The sequence below is a fragment of the Aegilops tauschii genome, chromosome 3 (assembly GCF_002575655.3).
Source record: "Aegilops tauschii subsp. strangulata cultivar AL8/78 chromosome 3, Aet v6.0, whole genome shotgun sequence".
Lineage (NCBI taxonomy): Eukaryota > Viridiplantae > Streptophyta > Magnoliopsida > Poales > Poaceae > Aegilops > Aegilops tauschii.
Window position 1 is genome coordinate 325,863,772 of NC_053037.3, and position 25,474 is coordinate 325,889,245.

Below are 25,474 nucleotides of genomic sequence, written 5' to 3' on the forward strand. Positions count from 1 at the left end.
AATGTTCGAACCGAATACCGAACAGACTCGCACCAAGGCCTAACATCTAAAGCCGGGTACCCCATCCAAGCCACAATGCCGGGATTGGAACAGACACCGGTCCGGCGCACTCTCAGTGTACCCCACATGCGCACTCAAGCCTGTATACACATCCAAGAATGACGCCCCCAAGGGGGAGACACCACAAGAGCGCTGCCATCATCCGATCTACTGATCTAGGGTTTCCCCTGGAGGTAGCAGATAGTGGTCTAGAACTTCTCAACGGCGATGCCTTCAAGGAGGGAACGACACCGAAGAGCCCCGCCATCGCCGACCTTGGCAGCTAGCCGAGAGCAAGTTTTCACCCAGATCAGCTCGAAGAACCTCCATCAAGCGTCTTGTGCACGGATCGCTACCTTCTCTGACGGGGACTAGACAAAAAGGGTCCAGCTGCCGCCGCCTGATCGGCCACGACACCACCACGGTGCCTAAGCAGCCGGTGTGGTCAGGCCCACCGTGCTAGCCCATCGCCGTAGAACTGAGCCACCGGCCCACCCAAGCCCATCTGGGTCAGGCGAGATCCGTGAACCCAGCTTGCCACCACAGGAGCGCCACAGGCCCGGGGTGGCCGCTCATTGCCATGTAGAGTTCAGGTGTATGCTCATTGTATTATGTATTTTCTCGATGCTCCATTTTGAGCAAATGAAATCCACCCTTTGTCAATAATGATAGCCATTCATAAAAAAAGGAACTGCAAAAAATTTCGTTAACAGAAAACTAACTAAAAGTCCTTTTCCTCAAATTTCACCTAAAATACGTTTTATAGAAACTGAGCTGTATCCAAACAACCACTTACGTATCTGCATAGGTCATAATAATAAGAACAAAAGAAGCAGGTATCCGCAAACGCCAAGCGACGGTATCCTTCGGCTCCGCGGTTGCTCTCGATTCCACGAAAATGAAGACAACATCCTGATTTATTAACAGTTACAACGTCTCCGCTTGGGTTTCTTGCCACGCTCTGCCGATGGAAACAACAACAAAAAACGAATCCAGCCTTTTGTTTGTCCTTGGTGTGTGGCACATCGTTTTCCACAATTCCCATCGGTAACCGCGAAAATGTTGTGACGAGAAAGAAGAAGCAAGAAGATAAGAAAAACATGTGATGCCAAGCAGGGCAGAGCACCCACCCTCGTATCACATCGACGACACTTGCTGTGCCTATATAAGATTCCATCTTCCACCGCACCTGCTCTAGTTGTACCGCACCACACAGTTTGATTACAGTATAAGAAACTAATGGAGGTCGCCGTAGCAGCAACCACACTCGGAGTCGGAGGTGACGTGTCTTCTCCTTCATCGCTGAGCCTGCTCTGCGGTCTCTCTGCGCTGCTCGTCCTCCTGTGGGCGCTCTCCCGGGCCGCCGAGACATGCTGGCTGAGGCCGCGGCGGCTCAGCCGGGCGCTCAGGGCGCAGGGCCTCGGCGGCACGGCGTACCGCTTTCCCGCCGGGGACCTCGCGGACAACGGCCGGCTCAACGAGGAGGCTCGGTCCAAGCCCATGCCGCCGTGCCACGACATTGTGCCCCGTGTGGCGCCACACCTCCTCAACATCGTCAAGGAACACGGTAGTAGAATTTTGTTGTTGCTCAAGTTGAATTTCTCTCTGGTCCAATATGTCTTTCTTTTTCGTTTTTCCGACATGAAAATTGATATTACAGTATACTGAAGTATCTACTATTGCTCTTCAGTATACTGAAGTATCTATTGACATGAAAATTGATATCACAATATGTTACTATTGCTCTTCTTTTACGGGCATCTGATGACCTAATCCTGCTCAAGGTAGCATTAAAACAAGATATTATTGCTGTCTCTACTTCATTTTTAAACCCAAAAATTTCTGACGGCAATCAATTTTGAACTGCATGTAGGCAACGTTTGCATCACCTGGTTTGGACCAGTCCTAAGGATGGTCATAGCAGAGCCAAAGCTAGTGAGAGAGATCCTATCAGACAAGTCGGGCCATTTCGAAAAATTCACCAACAAACGTCTGGGAAAACTGATAGCCCTTGGGCTTGCGAGCTACGACGGTGAGAAATGGGCGACGCACAGGAGGATCTTGAACCCCGCTTTCCATCTCGAAAAGCTCAAGGTAGTACTATTCTTTCTTACTAGGGTAGCTCCTAACCCGATCAGGGTGTGTGTGTGCGCGCGCTAACTGAAGCTGTTTACAGAGCATGTTGCCGGCTTTCTCCACATGCTGCACCGAGTTGATAAGCAGCTGGGAAAGTAAACTAGCCGGTTCTGATGGATCACATGAAATAGACATATGGGAGGATTTCCAGAACCTCACCGGAGACGTGATCTCTCGCACGTCGTTCGGTAGCAGCTTCATGGAAGGGCGAAGGATCTTCCAGCTTCAGGCAGAGCAAGCGGAGCGAATTATCAAGGCCTTCCAGTATATGTACATCCCAGGCTACCTGTAAGCACACTTCCTGTACCAATTACTCTTGACATAGTCCTTTTTATTCTGAAGTACAGTAACTTTTTTCCTTGTAAAATTCAGAGTAAGCATGAATGATGCGACTGCCCTTTTTCAGCTTTTTTCCAACCGAAAACAACAAGAGGATGAAGCAGATCAACCGAGAGATTGAAGGGCTCCTGAGAGGCATCATCGAGAAGCGGGAGCGCGCGATGGAGAACGATGGGCTTAGTAGCGGCAACGACTTGCTTGGCTTGATGCTGCAGTCGAACAAGGAGAGCGGGGCGTCGAGGATGAGGATGAGCACCGAGGATGTGATCGAGGAGTGCAAGCTCTTCTACTTCGCGGGGATGGAGACCACGTCCGTGCTGCTCACCTGGACGCTGGTCGTCCTGGGCATGCACCCCGAGTGGCAGGATCGGGCCAGGGAAGAAGTCCTCAGCGTCTTCGGCAAGGACAAGCCCAACTTCGACGGCCTCAGCCGACTCAAAACGGCAAGTGTCTCTCACACTTTACTTTTAAGTTTCGCCTAGAAGCCATTGCTGACTATGATTTGGCTCCAATTTCCTTGTCCAGGTGACGATGATACTGTATGAAGTGCTCAGGTTGTACCCACCGGCGGTCACGCTGAACCGGAAGACATCCAGACAGATGCAGATTGGAGGCATCACCTACCCTGCCGGCGTGCTGCTGGAGCTGCCGATAATCATGGTTCACCACAACCCGGATGTATGGGGGAAAGACGTGCTGGAGTTCAAGCCGGAGAGGTTTGCGGAGGGGATCTCCAAGGCAACCAAGGACCAGCCGGTCTTCTTCCCATTCGGCTGGGGCCCGAGGATTTGCATCGGCCAGAACTTCGCGATGCTGGAAGCCAAGATGGCGCTGAGCATGATCCTTCAGCGTTTCGAGTTCCAGCTCTCACCTTCCTACACGCATGCGCCGTACACGGTCATCACACTGCATCCTCAGCATGGAGCGCAGATTATACTCAAGAGTCTCTGATCGTCATCTTGTCTTGCGGCTTTGTCGACCTGTCGTCGGGTAACTTGGTAAGTGGAAGAAGTAAATTGAATCAAGTGAACTAGACTCTTTCATTTGATCCTAAAACTGGGTATTTGTACATGGTTAAGTACGTGTTGTTCACACCGGTTACGGGGAACACAACTGTTAGCAAAGTTGGTTCATACAGGGAAAGGGTGCCTCAAAAAAAAAAAAAGGAAAGGTGCCTGTTCAGAGCAGGCACCGATACAGAAAGGAGGCGGGACGGGATCTGACCATTTTTCTGCCACCGTAGTCTCTGCCGGTAGGATAACACTGCCTACCGTCATGGTCTTCGATGATAGAATTTAATTGTGTCATGAAAAATACCCTACTGCCAATATCTTCCTTTTTAAAAATGACGTCGCCTGTGCATGCATGCCGTCTGGGCTGGACCGCGTTTTGCAATTATGGCTGCAAATGTGCAGGCTGCCTGCGCTGCCTACTGCCTGCCTAGCTAGCTACCCGTGCATCCCATCAATTGTTTAAGTTTGTGACATGTCCAAGCTAGGAGCTACGTGCTAGCAGTGGCGGAGCCAGGATTGGCCGACGCCCCAGGCGAGAAACTAAGGGTCAAAAAATAACCCCCCTCCCCCTCCCTGAAAAATACAGTTTCAAAGCATATAAAAGTGTAAAAAAAGACTCTCGTACGCTACGTACCAGCAGCACATGCCCTTCTGTCTTTGTTGTTTTCGTTCACTTTTTTGTTATTGGGCTGGCTAATGGCCCAACAACAGGGGCATGAAGTGGGCTGCGCCCCAGGCCGTTTTTTTTTCCTCTAGATATATAGGCTGGGAAATTTGTCACGCCCCAGGCCACTGCCTGGGGCCCAGATCCGCCCATGCGTGCTAGTAATGATGCATGTGGGTGGAAAGAGAAAGGAAAAAATGGATGCGAGTGGATGTTTGTGCATACTATGCAGTGCGTCACAGAGACCAATGCTTGCATGCACTCACATGTGTCTCGTAATAGTGTATAGCCTACCGCCAAGTACAATGGCCAAGTACAATGGCGTAGGGTTACACAGCTTACCACCAATGACTATGGCGGTAAGATATGTTGCACTTTAAATGGTCGTGACAGCGTAGTTAAGTTCTACCGCCACTGACCTCGGCGGTAGGTTGTGTAACCGTCCAATGACTACAGCAGTAAGAAAAAGGGCCAGATCCTGATTTTTTTTGAACTAGGGTCAGATCCGGCTAAACTTTTGCAAAAAGGTCAAAACAACAAATTTAGCCTCCGCCCGGCGCTTGGGCAAACAGCAAATACCTATGGCATTTTAAGGCGTCTTCAACCAATCGTCTAAAACGGACATAGTATTCGTCTGTGGACAGTGATACGGGTCAACCAAACGAAATTTGAACACAGTATAATTTTCATGCAAATTGGATGATTTTCATTTAAACCGGACCAAATTCATGGTATTTTCAACACAAAAGCAGACATGATTTTTTTAACATAGCAAAACCTAGTCTACATCTTTGTTGTCCCTGGAGGCGTCCATGTTCCACGTCCCGTTCTTCCCCACGTGCAGCGAGCTCAACGGCCATGACCTCCGGGAAGTGAAGTTACGGATCGCCGACGAGGGGAGGAGTAGGACATGGGACATGGAGGTGTCCACATTCGTGTCCCACCTTCTACACTTCCACGTCGGAGTCTATGTGGATGTGACCCGTCGAGGTCAATGTTGAATATTTGAGGAATTTTCCGTTAAGTTTAATCAAAATAATAGTGGATAAAACATGAATAAGATAATAGCGAAGATAATCAAAACAAACAATAGGTTAGTGAAACTAGTCATGCAATCAAGGTGATAAGAAATAAGTATCATATTCATATCGATTGCTGCAACTCGTAAGCTAAATGCTAATCCTAACAAAGAGGATACGATGGCATACAGAGCAGCGTAAGAGGAAGCAGGTGCACCATTCGCGAACTCGCGGTAGGTTTGCCCCTCCGCCAGCCGATGATGCGCAAGGAGGGCGAGGTTATATGTTGGTCTTCCAACGCGAGGAGGAACGCCTCCACTAGCGGCGTCGGCTGCTCCTCCTCCATGACGTCGTTGAAGTGTGCATGCGCCTGCTCAATGGTGCAGCCGGCATGGACAAGCTCAGGCGCGGGTGTCGGATCGTTGTCAAATGCCTCCTCCATTGTCGATCCTTGTCGCTCACCTCCAGCGAGCTTGCCGGCAAGCTAACCTCTATCCTCTGCGCACGACAGGACTGCCAGTTGGCCGCAAGACTATGAGTATTGGGCTTCAGATCAGGTGCTCTAACTCTACACTTGTTAGTGCCTTCTCTGATGCTGATTGGGCTGGCTGTAGTAATGATAAAAAATCAATAGGAGCATTTTCAGTATTTTTTGGCTCTAATCTTACTTCTTAGAGTGCCAGAAAGCAGGCCACAATATCAAGGTCAAGCACAGAGGTTGGATACAAATCTTTGGCAAATACAACTACTGAGATCATTTGGATGGAATCCTTGCTTGCACAATTTGGGATTAAACAACATCGTGTGTCCTATGGTGTGATAATCTAGGAGCAACTTATTTGTCTGCTAATCATATCTTTCATGATATGAGCAAATGCGTCGAGATTAATTTTCACTTCGTATGAGAAAGAGTTGCAGAAAAGAAGTTGGAGATATGATTCATTTCATCCAAGATCAATTGGCAAACGGGTTCACAAAAGCCCTTCCTGTAAGGCCATTTGAGGAATTCAATAAGAATATAAATTTAGCACAGCTTAAATTAAGAGAGGGTGTTAGATAATATGGTTTAATTCCATATCGTAATCTCAACTACACTTATCTCTATTCCCTCTCGTAGTTATCCCGTTCTCTCACCTGTACACGCTGCATCTAAGCGATCGACATGAACTTGCATGCCACTGTGACACCCCTGATTCAATCGTACACTAATCATACACGCAAACGTGTACGATCAAGATCAGGGACTCACAAGAAGATATCACAACACAACTCTAAACATTAATAAAAGTCATACAAGCTCCATATTACAAGCCAGGGGCCTCGAGGGCTTGAATACGTAGCTTGATACATAAGCGAGTCAGCGGAAGCAACAATATCTGAGTACATGCATAAGTTGAACAAGTTTTGCCTTAAGAAGGCTAGCACAAACATCAACGATCGAAGAGGAAAGGCCTCCTTCCTGGGACCTCCTAAGTACTCCTGGTCGTCGGCGGGCTCCACATAGTAGTAGGCACCCTCGGGGTGGTAGTAGTAGTCGACTGGGGTGGCATCTGGCTCCAGGGATCCACCATCTGGTTGCAACAACCAGAAAGAAGAAAGAAGGGGGAAAGGGGGAGCAAAGCAACCGTGAGTACTCATCCAAAGTACTCGCAAGCATCAGATCTAAACTAAGTATGCATTGGTATCAAATGAAAGGGTTGTATTTGTGGACTGAACTGCAGAAGGCCAGAATAGAGGGGAAGGCCTAGCCTATCGAAGACTAGCATCTTCAAGCAGCTCCAAGCATCTTGCACCATGTAGAAGAGTAAAGAATAGCAGTTTATAATTAACAAGCATGTTGTAGAATTAATGCCGAGAGATCCTTCCTCGACTCCCTGCGAGGAAGCAATCCCGGGGCCACATATCCATCACATATCAAGTATCCATTTCTAGTTATATAAGATCTGGATACAAGTCTGAACGTCCATTACCGTGGACACGGTATTCGAATATATATCTTCCCTGCAGGGGTGCACCACGTTACCCAACACGCTCGATCACTCTGGCCGGACACACTTTTCTGGGTCAATGCCCGGCCTCGGAAGATCAACACGTCGCAACCCTACCTAGGCTCAGCAGAGAGGTCCCCGTCGGTATACATCCTAAGCACTCCAGGGTCTGGGCCCATCGCCCGTTGCACTCGGGGTCGTTGTGTGCAGGGTGGATACCAGCACCACCCGTGTAGTGGATGGCACGATCCGACCGTGCCACAATGCTGAACTGGACATCTGACAAAGCTTCGGCTGATACCACGACGTCGAGGCCCATATCTATTCTCACGTGGTGGTTAGTGCGTAAAGGCCAAATGCCAATTCAGAACAAATACCCAAACCTATTAATGCATTATTAAAAGAAGTGATGGCTGCCGGGACAAGTCCGGAGCTATCACCCCCTCCTGGGTGATACCGCTAAACAGCCAGCCGCCACCGTAACTCCTCGGGTGCTCTCCGGGCCCGCCCGATTTTCACCAATGTCTCAAATAAATTTAATGTAACCATGTGGCCAAACATCAAGGGGAAAACCCAAGGAATCACCCTCGGAGGATTCCACTCGATGTAATCATCAAGGTGAACGTAAGAGGAACCACCCTCGAGGTTCACACTTGAGGTGTTGCACGACAGAGCCGTATCGGGAATGGTGAAGGAGGAACCACCCTCGTTGACCACGACCGAATAGCTACACTACAGAATTATCATCAGGAGTGCGTTATGAGGTACCACCCTCGGCACTCGATAGTAGCTCTGCAGTGTCGAGCAACAAAAGGGGCGTGATGTGATGTGAGGTGTCGGGCTCTGGTCGTCGATCATGTTGATCGAGTCGTCGATGATGAAGCAGGGGCAACAAGGACAAGTGGGGGTCACTGATGGATCACTAACCAACCTATACTAAGCAGTTTAGGATAAGGAGGTAAGGTACAACAGCAGGTTACAAAAGCAGGCTATGCATCAGAATAGGAGCAATCAATTACAGTAGCAAAATCTAATGCAAGCATGAGAGAATGGAATGGGCGATATCGGGATGATCAAAGGGGGGGCTTGCCTGGAAGCTCCGCTGAAAGGGAAGAAGGGTCGTCGTCGACGTAGTCGATCACAGTGGCATCAGCAGTGGTCTCGGGTCTACCGGAGAAGAAGAGGGGGAAGAAACAGTAAATACAAAGCACACAGATGCATGACATGAAATGAGCGGTGCTAGGGGTGTTCTAATGCAGTGCTACACGATACTGGCGAAGGGGAATAACATCCGGGAAAGTTTTCCCGAAGTTGGTATTTTCGGACAGATGAATCGGAGAGGGACGATTGCATGTTCGCTATGATAGAGATGTGTTGCAGATGAACGGACTGCGTATTCGGATTCATCTCGTCGTTCTCAGCAACTTTCATGTATAAAACTTTTTCATCCGAGTTACGGTTTATATTCTATGATTTTATAAAGTTTTAACAATATTCTTAAATTAATATTAATTTGAAAATAATGAGTAAATGTTAGGTGCACCCAGATCTGTGTACACAGAAGTGTACCACAGGGTGACATGTGGGTCGAGGAGGTCCCAGTTGACCAGTCAACGTTTGACTGGTCAACAGGGGGTGGGGTCCCCCTGTCATGCACACACATTTATCTAACTACTGATTAAATTAACTAATCTAGTTCATTAGTTTAATTAAGATTAAGTTAATAAGCATTTAACTAATTAATTAATTAAATTTATTAATATATCTTTTAACATTTCTCATTTTTTTAGAAAAGGAGGCGTGGGGCCTACTGGGCAGTGGCTCAGAGCCATAGCGGGCGCAACAGGCGCTGGGCGCTCGCCCAGGGGCGCGGTAGGGGCCACAGAAGGGGCGACCGGCGCTGGTTGGCGGGCAGGGGCCGTGAGCGGGGCCGGTGAGGTCAGGTGGCGGCGGGCGTGGGCCGGCTTGGTTGGGCGCGGCGGCTGCGGTAGCCAGCCGCAGGAGCAACGGCGGGGAGGCGTAGCAGGCGAAGGGCTGCAACGGGGCTAGGCGGGGGAGCCACGGCGTGTGCGCCCAGGTTGGCCAGAGGCGGAGGCAGGGGTGGCCGCGGGAGCGCGCGGCAAGGGCGGCTGCGGCACCGACAAGCGTCAGCAGCGGGCGGAGCACAGCAGCTAGCAGCGTGGCAAGGCGGGGCGGAGGGGACTGGAGCCGCGGTCGCGGTGGTGGACGGGCGGTGCCAGCGGCAGCAGCAGGCAGCCGCGGGTCGGGTGGGCGTAGCAGCAGCTTAGCAGGGCGGCAGCGATGCAGCAGCCTCGCAGCAGAGCAGTAGCGAGCGCGAGGGGAGGTGGTGGCCGGGCGCGGGTTGCGAGCGAAACAGGGGAAGCGGACGAGGATGCCTATGTGTGGCCTCAACGCGGCGGACGTGGGGTAGGGGAGCGGCGAGCGGAGCGCCGGCGACGCACAGGGGAAGCAGCGGTGAGCAGCAGCAGTCTGCGACGGTCATGCGCGGCAGCACAGCAGGCGTTCGCGACGGCAGAAGCCGAGAAGCGGCAGTGAGCAGCGCACAGGCAAGCAACACAGCAGCGGGAACGGCGCAACGCAGCACGCAGTAAGCAGCAGCTCGAAGAGCAGCCGCAAGCGGCTGTAGCATGGGTGAGCGGGCGCGGCGACCGGAGAAGAACGTGGCATCGGTGCGGGGAGCAAGCTACGGAGAGATGGCGTATAAACGGAGGAAGGGAGAGGGGCAGGGGCTCACGTTGCGGCACACGAAGGCCGTTGGGGGCTTAGTAGCACAGGGCAGTGGCCGGAGTCGAAGGCGACGCGGCGACGGTGATCCCAGGAAGAAGACGAAGTGGGCGACGACGCTGGTGGTCCTCCTCGTCGATCCACGGTCATAGGCGAAGCAGAGGAGGCCAGCAGACCGGCTGGACACGAGACCAGCGCGCGGGGGTAACGGAGGCCATGCCGGTGAGCTTGGCCATGGCGACAGCAGGGCTGGTGGATCTGGCGAGGGAAGGGAGGTCGGGAGGGCGAGGAGCGAGAGCATGTCTAGTAGAGCCCTCAAACCCTTCAATCTAAAACTAGTTTTAAGGGTTGAGAATTGGCCATTTTTGACACTTTTAAGGGTTGAAAAACAGAGGCAAAGACTAGAACCCTCAAACCCAACCCTTATAACAGAATATCTCAAACCAAACCCTTATAACGGAATATTCTGTTATAAGGGTTGGGTTTGACGGTTCTAGTCTTTGCCCCAACCCCAACCCTTAAAACTGTCATTTGACATATCACAATTTTCATCATCTCAATAACACCGAATAGTACTTTCAAACACATAATAATCATTCAATTTATTACAACAATGTTTTGAAGCAAATTATAATAATTGTTCAAATCAAATAGGACATAGAAAAGTAAACAAAGGTAGATCATGGGCCTTGGCGCCGCCCAGCCAACTGCCACTGGTGCTCTACTAGATCATCCCGGAGCTGACCATGAGTGTTTGCATCCTCAATCTGACGATGTGCTTCAAGAGAAGCTTGTACGCGACAAGGGTTTCTTTCCGGTTGCACACGAGTACCAACATTGTCATAGAAACAAGGCAGTTTTAACCCTCTCTCATCCTTGATGATCATGTTGTGTAGAATCACACAACATTTCATGATCTTCTCCAAGGTTTTTTTGTCCCAAAAACGAGCTCGACCCCGAACTATGGCAAATCTTGCTTGCAAAACACCGAAAGCTCTCTCAATATCCTTGCGGGCTGCCTCTTGTGCCTTGGTGAAATGAGCCTCTTTTCTGGTTAAGGACACCCCATTTTTCTCCTTGATGGACTTCACAAGAGTTGCCCAACCGGGGTAAATTCCATCGGTGAGATAGTATCCCATTGAGTACTCATTGTCCATTATTTTGTAGTTGCAAGTTGGAGCATCCCCAAAAACTAATCTTTTTAACAAAGGAGATCTATTGAGCACATTGATATCATTGAGTGTTCCCGGCAAACCAAAAAATGCATGCCAAATCCATGTGTCCTTCGATGCCACGGCCTCAAGCACAATGGTAGCATCACAGCTTTTACCGCAATACATTCCTTGCCATGCCTTTGGACAATTTTTCCATTTCCAATGCATGCAATCAAGACTACCAAGCATCCCCGGCCATCCCCTTTTTACATCCATCTCCATCAATCTCTTTGTATCTTCCTCGTTGGGTGCCCGAAGATACTCATCACCATACAACCGGATGACCAATTTTGCAAACATACGAACGGACGCCGTGGTTGTATCTTGTCCAATGCGAAGATACTCGTCCGTATAGTCCGCTGGTATGCCATAGGCGAGCACCCGCATTGCATCCGATATCTTTTGGTACGCACTAAACCCCATGATACCGGCGGTGGATCTACGACGCTTGAAGTAATCTGAGGCGGCCTCACAATCGGTGACAATTTTCACAAACAAACTACGGCGCATTCGGTACCTTCTCCGGAAGAGGCGAGGTGGGTATGTCGGTACCTCCGTGAAGTAGTCTCGCATCAAATGTTCGTGTCCGAGACAACGGTTCCGGTAGATGGTGACTCGCCCCATCTTTGACCCTCTCCTCTGATCCATCAGCTTCACGCGGTCTTCAAACTCTTGCACGTCGAGGAGGAGGCCCATCATCTCGACGTCATCGTCTTGAAGCAAGTCCTCAATGTCCGAGTCGTCCGATGACGACCAACCGGAATCATCGGACAACGCATCCATCTACACAACACAAAACAAAAAATGTAGTGTTGCTCTGTAACAAAAATACAGGAAACAGGGCCGGCCGGAGCTCGCTGTGGAGGAGGCCGGCGGTGTGGAGACAGAGGGAGGAGGAGCAGGGGAGCTCACCTTGGACGGCCCGCGGTGGAGGAGGCCGGCGGTGTGGACGAGCTCGGGGCAGTGGAGGAGCTCGGGGCGGCGGTGGAGGAGCTCGGGGGCGGGACGGCGGCGGCGGCCCGAGATGCGGCCGGAGGCGGCTCGGGTCGGCGCGGGGGCGGGACGGCGGCGGCGGCCCAAGATGCGACCGGCGGCGGCTCGGGGAGGCACGGGAGGAGGTTGGGGATGGGAAATTTCCCTCCCGCGCGTGGCCGGATCGAAGTGAGGGTTGGGGTAGATTTTGCCCCCCAATCCTCACTTGTACAGGTTGGGAGAGGGTTTGCAGGTCTGATCCTTCATTTTTTAAGGGTTTAAGGGTTAAGGGGTTCTAGTCTACGTGTTTTTTCGCCCAACCCGTAAAAAAACGGTTAATTCTGTTTTTTGAGGGTTTAAGGGCTCTACTAGACATGCTCTGAGTGGGTGGGGTGAGTGGATGAGAGTGGGAGAGGGAATCGAGGGGATGAGGGGGGTCCTTATCCCCTCCCGGTATCGACGCCGGCGAGGTGGTCGGGCGGGGACCATGCCCCTGTAGCGACTGGTCGGAGGAACAGGGCGATCGACCGGGGTGGGGGTTGGGCTGGCTTGGTCGGTCTATTGGGCTAGGCCCAGTGGGAGTCACGGGGTTTCTTTTTCTTTTGCTTCTTTTATTTTTCTTATTTTCTTTACAGTTTTAGTTTTCTTTTATTTTTGAATAGAAATTAGCTTTATAAAATATAGTAACAACACCTAAATTGGTTTTACTAATTACACCACTGCCACATTTAGTTTGAGGTTCAAATAAAATAGTTTAGTATTTCTATAATTTAAAAAGCATTTAATATTTCTTTTTATCCACTGTCATATTCACAAAATGGCATTTAAATATTTTACATAAGTGTTGGGTCACCACCATAATTAGTTACGGAATATTTGCCACACTTTGAACATTTTATTTTGCATGTTTGAGAAATTTGAATTTTGGGCTTTAATTTGAATTTGAGTTTGAACTAAGATTCGGATCAAGCGAGGATTAGCAACAGTAATGTGATGACGTGGCACCATTAGTAGGGGATTACTGTAGCTCGATTCTCCGGGTGTTACAACCACGACAGGGGCTCTTCCTGTGGCACATAAATAAAGTTCATGTGTCACATAGAAGCCCCCACGCCCCCACGTCGTCCCCGCTAGGGCGACTCGGGCGGCGCTCAAATAGCCACCGGGGGCGCGATCTCCCTCTTCCCTTTGCCGCCGCCGGAGGACGCCGCCGGGCTAAGCACGGAAGCCGATGGTGGTGGCGGACGACTCCCTCTCTCCCGCGTCTTAGGGGTGGTGCGGGGCTCCTAAACATGTGGTGGCGCGGCCGATTCAATCTACGCTGCGGCGGCGATGATTGCGGCAGGCGGCGGCATGGTGGGCGGCCGTGCCTCGGACGGCGGTAGCAGCATGCGCGATCCTGTACCGGGAAGGACGATGGCTACGGTCGGCGGCTGCGCACCATCGAGCCTCGTATTGGCGGCAGCATTGAGGGCCTGGTGGACTGGTCGGCGGCGGCTCCGGTCACATCTGATCTGGCCGGAGCAGCCGGCTGTGGTGGCCATCTCCTCCATTGGAGGTAGTCAGCCTGAGGCTCGATGGTCAGATCTCGAGATCCATCACCTAGTCCCGACTGCGAGTCGGGAAGACATAGTTGCCGGTGAAAACCGAGCCGATGGCAGGCGATGGCGGCGTTCTATGTCGTTACCTTGATGAAGTCTTCGTCGTGTAACTACTTTCGACCCACTCGTGCTGCTCCGGGGGAAACTCTAGGATCTGGTGTTCCAGATTGGATGATGCCGGTACTGCGGTGTCGTTCCTCTCTTGGGAGCATCGTTTGTGGAGCAGCGCTGGAATACAGAGGCGGGAGGTGGAGCTGCTTCGTCTTGCACGGAGCTTCAGTGGGGATGTTGTCGGCGTTCTGGGAACGGGGGTCCCAGACTTTCCTGCCTACGGCGCGCGGCGTGGCTCCTCCGACGGCCTGGTACGACCCATCTTCACCAGCAAACACTCAAGACCCTCGCGAGGGGCCAAGCCTCGCGAGGCGGACGACGCAAGACCTCCTCAGGGGCCGCCTCACTAGGCTCGCTCGCGAGGAGCGGAGAGATCAAGGCAAGGGGCACCTCGCGAGGTTCCCGTGATGTGAGTCATGACGACCAAGGCCAGGCAAGCGCCAGGCAGGCGCCAGCGGGCGCAGAGTACTCGTTTCCTCTTTGGTGCAAAAGGAGCAGGCGCATGCGAAGACTCCCGAGGCATCAAGCAAAGGTTTCCATATCGGCGCAACAAGACCAAGACCAGCAGGACGGAAGGACGGAGGTCACCATGGAGCCCACGACGTCGTCACCACCAGAGCCTTTGGCAAGCGAAGACCACATTTTGTCAGGATAGCTTGTACTATCTGCCCCCCTTCAAATTGGCCGTTGTGGGATCCCTTCCCGCCTAACATTTGGGAAGAGGACCGGGGCCTCTATAAATAGGACTAGCCACCACCATAGGAGGGGGACGGATTTTGGATCAGAGCCATTCCACCCACACACGCACAAGCTCACTGAGCTCAAGAACACCTCTCCTCAAGAGGTTGTTCTTCCCTTGTACTTGTTCATCCTCAGCCTACAAGGCAATCCACCACACCACACTGGAGTAGGGTATTACACCACATCGGTGGCCCGAACAAGTATAAACTCTCGTGTCCCTTGTTCCTTGAGTTCGCGTGCGAGGCCTTGAGATCGTAGGGAGTGGGTGAGCTTGGGGAAGAGAGATCTTCGTGCACACTGATGACCCACAAGTATAGAGGATCTATCGTAGTCCTTTCGATAAGTAAGAGTGTCGAACCCAACAAGGAGCAGAAGGAAATGATAAGCGTTTTTTAGCAAGGTATTCTCTACAAGCACTGAAATTATAGGTAAAAGATAGTTTTGTGATAAGATAATTTGTAACGGGTAACAAGTAATGAAAGTAAATAAGGTGCAGAAAGGTGGCCCAATCCTTTTTGTAGCAAAGGACAAGCCTGGACAAACTCTTATATAGAGAAAAGCGCTCCCGAGGACACATGGGAATTATCGTCAAGCTAGTTTTCATCACGTTCATATGATTCACGTTCGGTACTTTGATAATTTGATATGTGGGTGGACCGGTGCTTGGGTGTTGTCCTTACTTGGATAAGCATCCCACTTATGATTAACTCCCATTGCAAGCATCTGCAACTACAAAAGAAGTATTAAGGTAAACCTAACCATAGCATGAAACATATGGATCCAAATCAGCCCCTTACGAAGCAACGCATAAACTAGGGTTTAAGCTTCTGTCAATCTAGCAACCCATCATCTACTTATTACTTCCCAAGGCAAGGGGGAAGTCCCCCCACCCTAGGGTTCCCAACCCTAGGCGCATGGGGGAGGCCCATGGGGGGGCGCCCAGCCCACTAGGGGCTGGTTCCCTTCCACTTTCAGCCCATGGGGCCCTCCGGGATAGGTGGCCCCACCCGGTGGACCCCCGGGACCCTTCCGGTGGTCCCGGTACAATACCGGTAACCCCCGAAACTTTCCCGGTGGCCGAAACTTGACTTCCTATATATAATTCTTCACCTGCGGACCATTCCGGAACCTCTCGTGACGTCCGGGATCTCATCCGGGACTCCGAAAAACTTTCGGGTTTCCGCATACATATATCTCTACAACCCTAGCGTCACCGAACCTTAAGTGTGTAGACCCTACGGGTTCGGGAGACATGCAGACATGACCGAGACGCCTCTCCGGTCAATAACCAACAGCGGGATCTGGATACCCATGTTGGCTCCCACATGTTCCACGATGATCTCATCGGATGAACCATGATGTCGAGGATTCAGTCAATCCCGTACACAATTCCCTTTGTCAAACGGTATGTTACTTGCCCGAGATTCGATCGTCGGTATCCCAATACCTTGTTCAATCTCGTTACCGGCAAGTCTCTTTACTCGTACCGCAATGCATGATCCCGTGACTAACGCCTTAGTCACATTGAGCTCATTATGATGATGCATTACCGAGTGGGCCCAGAGATACCTCTCCGTCACACGGAGTGACAAATCCCAGTCTTGATCCGTGCCAACCCAACAGACACTTTCGGAGATACCCGTAGTGCACCTTTATAGTCACCCAGTTACGTTGTGACGTTTGGCACACCCAAAGCACTCCTACGGTATCCGGGAGTTGCACGATCTCATGGTCTAAGGAAAAGATACTTGACATTGGAAAAGCTCTAGCAAACGAAACTACACGATCTTTTATGCTATGCTTAGGATTGGGTCTTGTCCATCACATCATTCTCCTAATGATGTGATCCCGTTATCAATGACATCCAATGTCCATAGTCAGGAAACCATGACTATCTGTTGATCAACGAGCTAGTCAACTAGAGGCTTACTAGGGATACGTTGTGGTCTATGTATTCACACATGTATTACGATTTCCGCACAATACAATTATAGCATGAACAATAGACGATTATCATGAACAAAGAAATATAATAATAACCATTTATTATTGCCTCTAGGGCATATGTCCAACATCCAGAATGTCAAGTGTGAATCAGAAACTTCATTGAGAACTAACAAACTATAATCTCAGTCATTGAAGCAATTGCAATTTATCATAACATCAGAAAGAGTCAATATAAGAGCTTTTCAGCAAGTCCACATACTCAACTATCATTTAGTCTTTCACAATTGCTAACACTCACGCAATACTTGTGGTTACGGAGTTTTAATCGGACACAGAGAAAGATAGGGGCTTATAGTTTTGCCTCCCAACCTCTTACCTCAAGGGTAATGTCAACAATAATAGCTCATGCTAACTTACATCCAATTAGATATATATATATATATCAGGATCTTTCCAACAGAATGTGCTTGCCAAAGGATAAAATGTAAAAAGGAAAGGTGAAGATCACCATGACTCTTGCATAAGGTAGAAAATAAAGGTAAAAGATAGGCCCTTCACAGAGGGCAGCAGAGGTTGTCATGCGCTTTCATGGTTGGATGCACGAATTCTTAATGCAAAAGAACGTCACTTTATATTGCCACTTGTGATATGGACCTTTATTATGCAGTCCGTCACTTTTATTTCTTCGACATCACAAGATCGTATAAAGCTTATTTTCTCTCACACTAATAAGTCATACATATTTAGAGAGCAATTTTTATTGCTTGCACCGATGACAACTTACTTGAAGGATCTTACTCAAATCATAGGTAGATATGGTGGACTTTCATGGCAAAACTGGTTTTAAGGGTATTTGGAAGCACAAGTAGTATCTCTACTTGGTGCAAAGAATTTGGCTAGCATGAGGGAGAAAGGCAAACTCAACATGTTGGATGATCCATGACAATATATTTTATTTTAGATGTAAGAAAAACATAACCCATTACGTTGTCTTCCTTGTCCAACATCAACTCTTTAGCATGTCATATTTGAATGAGTGCTCACAATCATAAAAGATGTCCAAGATAGTATATTTATATGTGAAACCTCTCTTTCTTTATTACTTCCTATTAATTGCAACGATGACCAAAACTATGTTTGTCAACTCTCAACAATTTTTAATCATCATACTCCTTATATGTGAAGTCATTACTCTCCATAAGATCAATATGATATGTTTTTATTTCTTTTTATTCTTTCTTTTTCTTTTATTCCCTCAAGATCATAGCAAGATAATCAAGCCCTTGACTCAACACTAATCTTTATTATATAGCTCACGGACTCGATTACATAGAAGGATCATAAAGCAAAACTCAAAACTAAATCATACCAAAAACTTTATTCTACTAGATCAAGATAATACCAAAAGGATCGAACTAAGAAAACGGTAAAGATAGAGATGTGATGGTGATACGATACCGGGGCACCTCCCCCAAGCTTGGCAGTTGCCAAGGGGAGTGCCCATACCCATGTGATTATATGTCTTTTGTTGGTGAAGAAGATGGAGGTGATGATGGATAGTCGCACATCGAGCGTAAGAGGTCCTCCAACTTGCGGATAATGCCCTTGAGTGCGATGATATGCTCCTTCAACAAAATATTTTCACATGTGAGATACTTGTTTTGTATACGAGCTAACTCAATCATCTTGAAAGCTTCGATCTTAGTTAGGGTAAGAAGATTGTGATCAAGTTGAAGGATGTCTTCTGCTGCCGGAGCTTGGTCCTCCGTGGCCTTCTTGATATCCTTGTTGATCTCCATGGGTTCTTCCCTCTTCAGCTCTATCTTCATTAGCCAAGCATCATTGTCACCATTGTTGGAGGAGGGGGACGACATGATGCCTGGCCTTGACAACTCTGACAGAAAACAACTCGAAACAAGAACAGAGGATAATTGGGTGATACGGTGGTCAAAACCTTTGGGAGATTATATAATGAATTTTTACCGACCAAAATACGTATCGTGCAAGAAAACGGAGTCCGGAGAGCACACGAGGTGCCCACGAGGCAGGGGGGCGCGCCCAGAGGGGTAGGGCGCGCCCTCCACCCTCGTGTCCTTTCCGGACTGCTTCTTATTTTCCTATTTTTCTAAATATTCCAAAACGGAGAAAATTTGCCATTAGAACTGTTTTGGAGTCGATTTACTTACCGTACCACATACCTATTCCTTTTCGGAGTCTGAAACGTTCTGGAAAGTGTCCCTTATGTATTCCTCCGGTGTTACGGTTTCAATAACATTAGTTTCAACATTTATAAGATTACCTGAGATATAATGTTTGATTCTTTGACCATTCACCACCTTTGGATTTGTGCCTTCGAAGTTGTTGAATTTTATGGCACCGGAACGATAGACCTCCTCGATAACGTAAGGACCTTCCCATTTAGAGAGAAGTTTTCCTGCAAAACATCTTAAACGAGAGTTGAATAGCAACACATAGTCACCTACATTAAACTCACGCTTTTGTATCCTTTTGTCATGCCATCTTTTAACTTTCTCCTTAAACAGTTTGGCATTCTCATAGGCTTGGGTTCTCCATTCATCAAGTGAGCTAATGTCAAATAGCCTCTTCTCACCGGCAAGTTTAAAATCATAATTGAGCTCTTTAATGGCACAGTATGCCTTATGTTCTAGTTCGAGAGGTAAATGACATGCTTTTCCATAAACCATTTTATACGGAGACATAGCCATAGGATTTTTATATGCAGTTCTGTAGGCCCATAATGCATCATCAAGTTTCTTGGACCAATTCTTTCTAGATCTATTAACAGTCTTTTGCAAAATTAATTTGAGCTCTCTATTACTCAATTCTACTTGACCACTAGACTATGGGTGATAAGGAGATGCAATTCTATGATTAACATCATACTTAGCAAGCATTTTACGAAAGGCACCATGAATGAAATGTGAACCACCATCAGTCATTAAATATCTAGGGACTCCAAACCTCGGAAAAATAAGTTCTTTAAGCATCTTAATAGAAGTGTTATGATCAACACTACTACTTGGAATAGCTTCTACCCACTTAGTAACATAATCAACAGCAACTAAAATATGTGTATATCCATTAGAGACAGGAAACGGTCCCATATAATCAAAGCCCCAAACATCAAATGGTTCAATAACAAGTGAATAATTCATAGGCATTTCTTGACGTCTACTAATGTTACCAATTCTTTGACATTCATCACAAGATAAGACAAACTTACGAGCATCCTTGAAGAGAGTAGGCCAATAAAAACCGGATTGCAATTCCTTATGTGCAGTTCTATCTCTAGCGTGGTGCCCTCCATAAGCCTCAGAGTGACACTTGCGTAGGATCTGTTCCTGTTCATGCTCAGGTACACAACGCCTAATAACACCATCTACTCCTTTATAAAGATGTGGGTCATCCCAGAAGTAATGTCTTAAATCATAGAAAAACTTTTTCTTTTGCTGGTATGTGAAACTAGGTGGTATAAATTTAGCAACAATGTAATTGGCATAATCAGCATACCATGGAGCAGTACAAGAAGCATTTATGACATTAATTGTTCATTAGGAAAGCTATCATCAATAGGTAGTGGGTCATCAAGAACATGTTCTAACCTAGACAAGTTGTCTGCAACGGGGTTCTCAGCTCCCTTTCTACCAATAATATATAAATCGAATTCTTGTAGCAAGAGAACCCATCTAATAAGTCTAGGTTTAGCATCTTTCTTTTCCATAAGATATTTAATAGCAGCATGATCAGTGTGAATAGTTACTTTAGAATCAACAATATAAGGTCTGAACTTATCACAAGCAAATACAACTGCTAAGAATTCTTTTTCAGTAGTGGCATAATTTCTCTGGGCATTGTCTAGAGTTTTACTAGCATATTGAATAACATTTAATTTCTTATCAACTCTTTGCCCTAGAACAGCACCTACAGCATAATCGCTAGCATCACACATAATTTCAAAAGGTAAATTCCAATCAGGTGGCTGAACAATAGGTGCAGAAATCAATGCTTTCTTAAGTATTTCAAATGCTTCTACACAATCATCATCAAAGACAAATGGTATATCTTTTTGTAATAGATTAGTCAGAGGCCGAGAAATTTTTGAGAAGTCCTTAATGAACCTCCTATAAAAACCGGCATGACCAAGGAAACTTCTTATACCTTTGATGTCCTTGGGACACGACATCTTTTCAATAGCATCAACTTTAGCTTTATCAACTTCAATACCTCTTTCAGAAATTTTATGCCCCAAAACAATGCCTTCATTAACCATAAAGTGGCACTTCTCCCAATTCAAGACAAGATTAGTTTCTTCACATCTCTGCAAAACTCAATCAAGGTTGCTCAAGCAATCATCAAAAGAGGATCCATAAACGAAGAAATCGTCCATGAAAACCTCACATATCTTTTCACAAAAATCAGAGAATATAGCCATCATGCATCTTTGAAAGGTAGTAGGTGCATTACATAAACCAAAAGGCATATGTCTATAAGCAAAAGTACCGAAAGGGCAAGTAAAAGTGGTCTTTGCTAGATCATCAGCTGACACAGGTATTTGAGAGAAACCAGAGTAACCATCTAGAAAGCAAAAATGTGTATGTTTGGATAATCTTTCTAGCATTTGATCTATGAATGGCAAGGGGTAATGATCCTTTTTAGTAGCTTTATTTAATTTGCGGAAATCAATTACCATCCTATAACCTGTAATAATTCTTTGCGGAATCAATTCATATTTATCATTAGGAACGACAGTAATACCTCCCTTCTTAGGGACACAATGGACATGACTTACCCACTGACTATCAGCAACGGGATAAATTATACCTGCCTCAAGGAGCTTTAGTATTTCCTTTCTTACCACTTCTTTCATCTTAGGATTCAGCCGTCGTTGATGATCAATAACTGGTTTGGCATCTTTCTCTAAATTTATTTTGTGTTGACATAGAGTGGGGCTAATGCCCTTAAGATCATGAAGAGTATATCCAATAGCAGCACGATGCTTCTTCAGAGTTTTCAATAATTTCTCTTCTTCATGCTCTGAAAGGTTAGCACTAATAATAACAGGATATATCTTCTTTTCATCTAGATAAGCATATTTAAGAGTATCAGGTAATGGTTTAAGTTCAAACACGGGATCACCCTTGGGTGGAGGAGGATCCCCTAGGATTTCAACAGGTAAATGTGTTTCAGCATAGGTCCCTGTTTAAAGAATACTTCATCTATTTCCCTTCTTTCATTCATAAACATATCATTTTCATGATCTAGCAAATATTGTTCTAAAGGATCACTAAGAGGTACGGCAATAGAAGCAAGACCAATAATTTCATCTTTACTAGGCAATTCCTCATCATGAGGTTGTCTACGAAATTTAGAGAAATTAAACTTATGAGACATATCATCCAAGCCAATAGTAATAACATCCTTTTCGTAGTCTATCTTAGCATTAACAGTGTTCAAGAAGGGTCTACCAAATATAATGGGACAAAAGCTATCTTGTGGGGAACCAAGAACAAGAAAATCAGCAGGATATTTAGCTTTCCCACACAAGACTTCAACATCTCTAACAATCCCAATTGGTGAAATAGTATCTCTATTAGCAAGCTTAATGGTAACATCGATATCTTCTATCTCAGCTGGTGCAATATCATGCATAATTTCTTTGTATAAGGAAATAGGTATTGCACTAGCACTAGCACCCATATCACACAAGCCATGATAACAATGATCTCCTATTTTAACAGAAATAACAGGCATGCCTACCACAGGTCTATGTTTATCTTTAGCACCAGGTTTAGCAATTCTAGCAGTCTCATCACAGAAGTAAATAACATGCCCATCAATATTATCAGCCAAGAGATCTTTAACAATAGCAATATTAGATTCAACTTTAACTTGCTCAGGAGGTGTATAAGTTCTAATATTACTTTTACGAACCACAGTTGAAGCTTTAGCATGATCCTTTATTCTAATAGGAAAAGGTGGTTTCTCAACATAAGCAGTAGGAACAACAGGATCATTATAAGTGATAGTCTTTTCTTCAACTTTAATAGGTGCAACTACTTTTACTTCAACGGGAGGATTATATTTAAACCACTTCTCCTTAGGGAGATCAACATGAGCAGCGAAAGATTCACAAAAAGAAGCTACTATCTCAGAGTCAAGTCCATATTTAGTGCTAAATTTACGGAAAACATCGGTATCCATAAAAGATTTAACACAATCAAACTTAGGTGTCATACCTGACTCCTTACCTTCGTCGAGATCACAATCTTCAGAGTTGCGTTTAATTCTTTCCAATAAATCCCATTTGAATTCAATAGTCTTCATCATAAAAGAACCAGTACAAGAAGTATCGAGCATGGAGCGATTGTTGTCAGAAAGCCGAGCATAAAATTTTTGAATAATCATTTCTCTTGAGAGCTCATGATTGGGACATGAATATAACATTGACTTAAGCCTCCCCCAAGCTGGAGCGATGCTTTCTCCTTCGCGAGGCCAAAAATTATATATATAATTACGATCACGATGAACAAGATGGATAGGATAAAACTTCTGATGGAATTCCAATTTCAACCGTTTGTAGTCCATGATCCCATATCATCACATAGCCTATACCATGTCAATGCATCTCCCTTCAAAGATAAAGGGAAGACCTTCTTCTTGATAACATCATCGGGCATACCTGCAAGCTTAAATAATCCAGAAACTTCATCCATATAGATTAAGTGTAAATCGGGATGCAATGTTCCATCTCCTGCAAAAGGATTAGCTAGCAGTTTCTCTATCATACCCGAAGGAATTTCAAAGTAAACATTTTCATTTTCAGTAGGTTCAGTAGGTTGAGGAGCAACTCTTTGCTCTACTGGTCGAGGTGAAGATACCCCGAACAAGCCCCTCAAAGGATTACTTTCCATAGTAACAAATGACAGTAAATTTCAGCACACTATATAAATTTTTTCCTAACCAAATTCCACCTACCAAAGGCGCTTCACTCCCCAGCAAGGGCGCCAGAAAAGAGTCTTGATGACCCACAAGTATAGGGGATCTATCGTAGTCCTTTCGATAAGAAAGAGTGCCGAACCCAACGAGGAGCAGGAGGAAATGATAAGCGGTTTTCAGCAAGGTATTCTCTGCAAGCACTGAAATTATAGGTAACAGATAGTTTTGTGATAAGATAATTTGTAAAGGGTAACAAGTAATGAAAGTAAATAAGGTGCAGCAAGGTGGCCCAATCCTTTTTGTAGCAAAGGACAAGCCTGGACAAACTCATATGTAGAGAAAAGCGCTCCCGAGGACACATGGGAATTATCGTCAAGCAAGTTTTCATCACGTTCATATGATTCGCGTTCGGTACTTTGATAATTTGATATGTGGGTGGACCGGTGCTTGGGTGCTGTCCTTACTTGGACAAGCATCCCACTTATTATTAACTCCTATTGCAAGCATCCGCAACTACAAAAGAAGTATTAAGGTAAACCTAACCATAGCATGAAACATATGGACCAAATCAGCCCCTTACGAAGCAACGCATAAACTAGGGTTTAAGCTTCTGTCACTCTAGCAACCCATCATCTACTTATTACTTCCCAATGCCTTCCTCTAGGCCCAAACAATGGTGAAGTGTCATGTAGTCGACGTTCACATAACACCACTAGAGGAGAGACAACATACATCTCATCAAAATATCGAACGAATATCAAATTCACATGACTACTAATAGCAAGACTTCTCCCATGTCCTCAGGAACAAACGTAACTACTCACAAAGCATATTCGTGTTCATAATCAGAGGGGTATTAATATGCATAATGGATCTGAACATATGATCTTCCACAAAATAAACCAACTAGCATCAACTACAAGGAGTAATCAACACTACTAGCAACCTACAGGTACCAATCCCAGGCTATGAGACAAAGATTGGATACAAGAGATGAACTAGGGTTTTAGAGGAGTTGGTGTTGGTGAAGATGTTGATGGAGATTGGCCCCCTCCTGATGAGAGGAGCGTTGGTGATGACGATGGCGATGATTTCCCCCTCCCGGAGGGAAGTGTCCCTGGCAGAACAGCTCCGCCAGAGCCCTAGATTGGTTCCGCCAAGGTTCCGCCTCGTGGCGGCGGAGTTTCGTCCCGTAAGCTTGCTTATGATTTTTTTCTCGGATGAAAGACTTCATATAGCAGAAGATGGGCACCAGAGGGCCACCAGGGGGCTCACGAGGCAGGGGGCGCTCCCAGGGGGGTAGGGCGCGCCCCCCACCCTCGTGGCCAGGGTGTGGGCTCCCTCTGGTATTTTCTTCGCTCAGTATTTTTATTATTTCCAAAAATAACTTCCGTGGAGTTTCAGGAATTTTGGAGTTGTGCAGAATAGGTCTCTAATATTTGCTCCTTTTCCAGCCCAGAATTCCAGCTGCCGGAAATTCTCCCTCTTTATGTAAACCTTGTAAAATAAGAGAGAATAGGCATAAGTATTGTGACATAATGTGTAGTAACATGCCATAATGCAGTAAATATCAATATAAAAGCATGATGCAAAATGGATGTATCACGCACCCCAGAGTTTGAACCTTAAGGGTTTGGCCGGAACCCGTGATCCGACATTTGGCGCGCCAGGTAGGGGTGCGCTGAAGCTTTCCTTCCGTCGATCCACGCTCCACCGCTCCACCACGTCCATGGCCGACGCACGTCGAGCTCGCGCCGAGCACCGTGCCGCCCTGGCTGCCCGCGTTGCTCAGACAGCCCCTGTCGGCGGGCCTCCCCGTCGTTCTCCATCACCCGCCGCCAATGCCGCCGCCGGCCCGGCGGGAAACAAGCAGCAAGCATCTTCGCTGCACCCCTCGGTGCGGTGGGATGGCCGCACCGCCACCCCGTCGCTGACTCCGGCCGGCTCATTGTCCCACGCTCGTCGCGCGCCCACGGACGCGCAGGCCG

General features: G+C 47.1%; 1 protein-coding gene across 1 annotated transcript; it reads left to right on the forward strand.

Moving 5' to 3' along the window:
* The first annotated feature begins 1,066 nt into the window (after nucleotides 1-1,066).
* LOC109759966 (cytochrome P450 CYP72A616) lies at nucleotides 1,067-3,860 on the forward strand. The gene is made up of 5 exons (XM_020318796.4): nucleotides 1,067-1,606; nucleotides 1,913-2,133; nucleotides 2,216-2,463; nucleotides 2,582-2,957; nucleotides 3,040-3,860. Exons 1-5 carry the CDS (start codon nucleotides 1,279-1,281, stop codon nucleotides 3,463-3,465), a joined length of 1,599 nt encoding a protein of 532 aa, XP_020174385.1. The 5' UTR covers nucleotides 1,067-1,278; the 3' UTR covers nucleotides 3,466-3,860.
* Nucleotides 3,861-25,474: the final 21,614 nt, after the last annotated feature.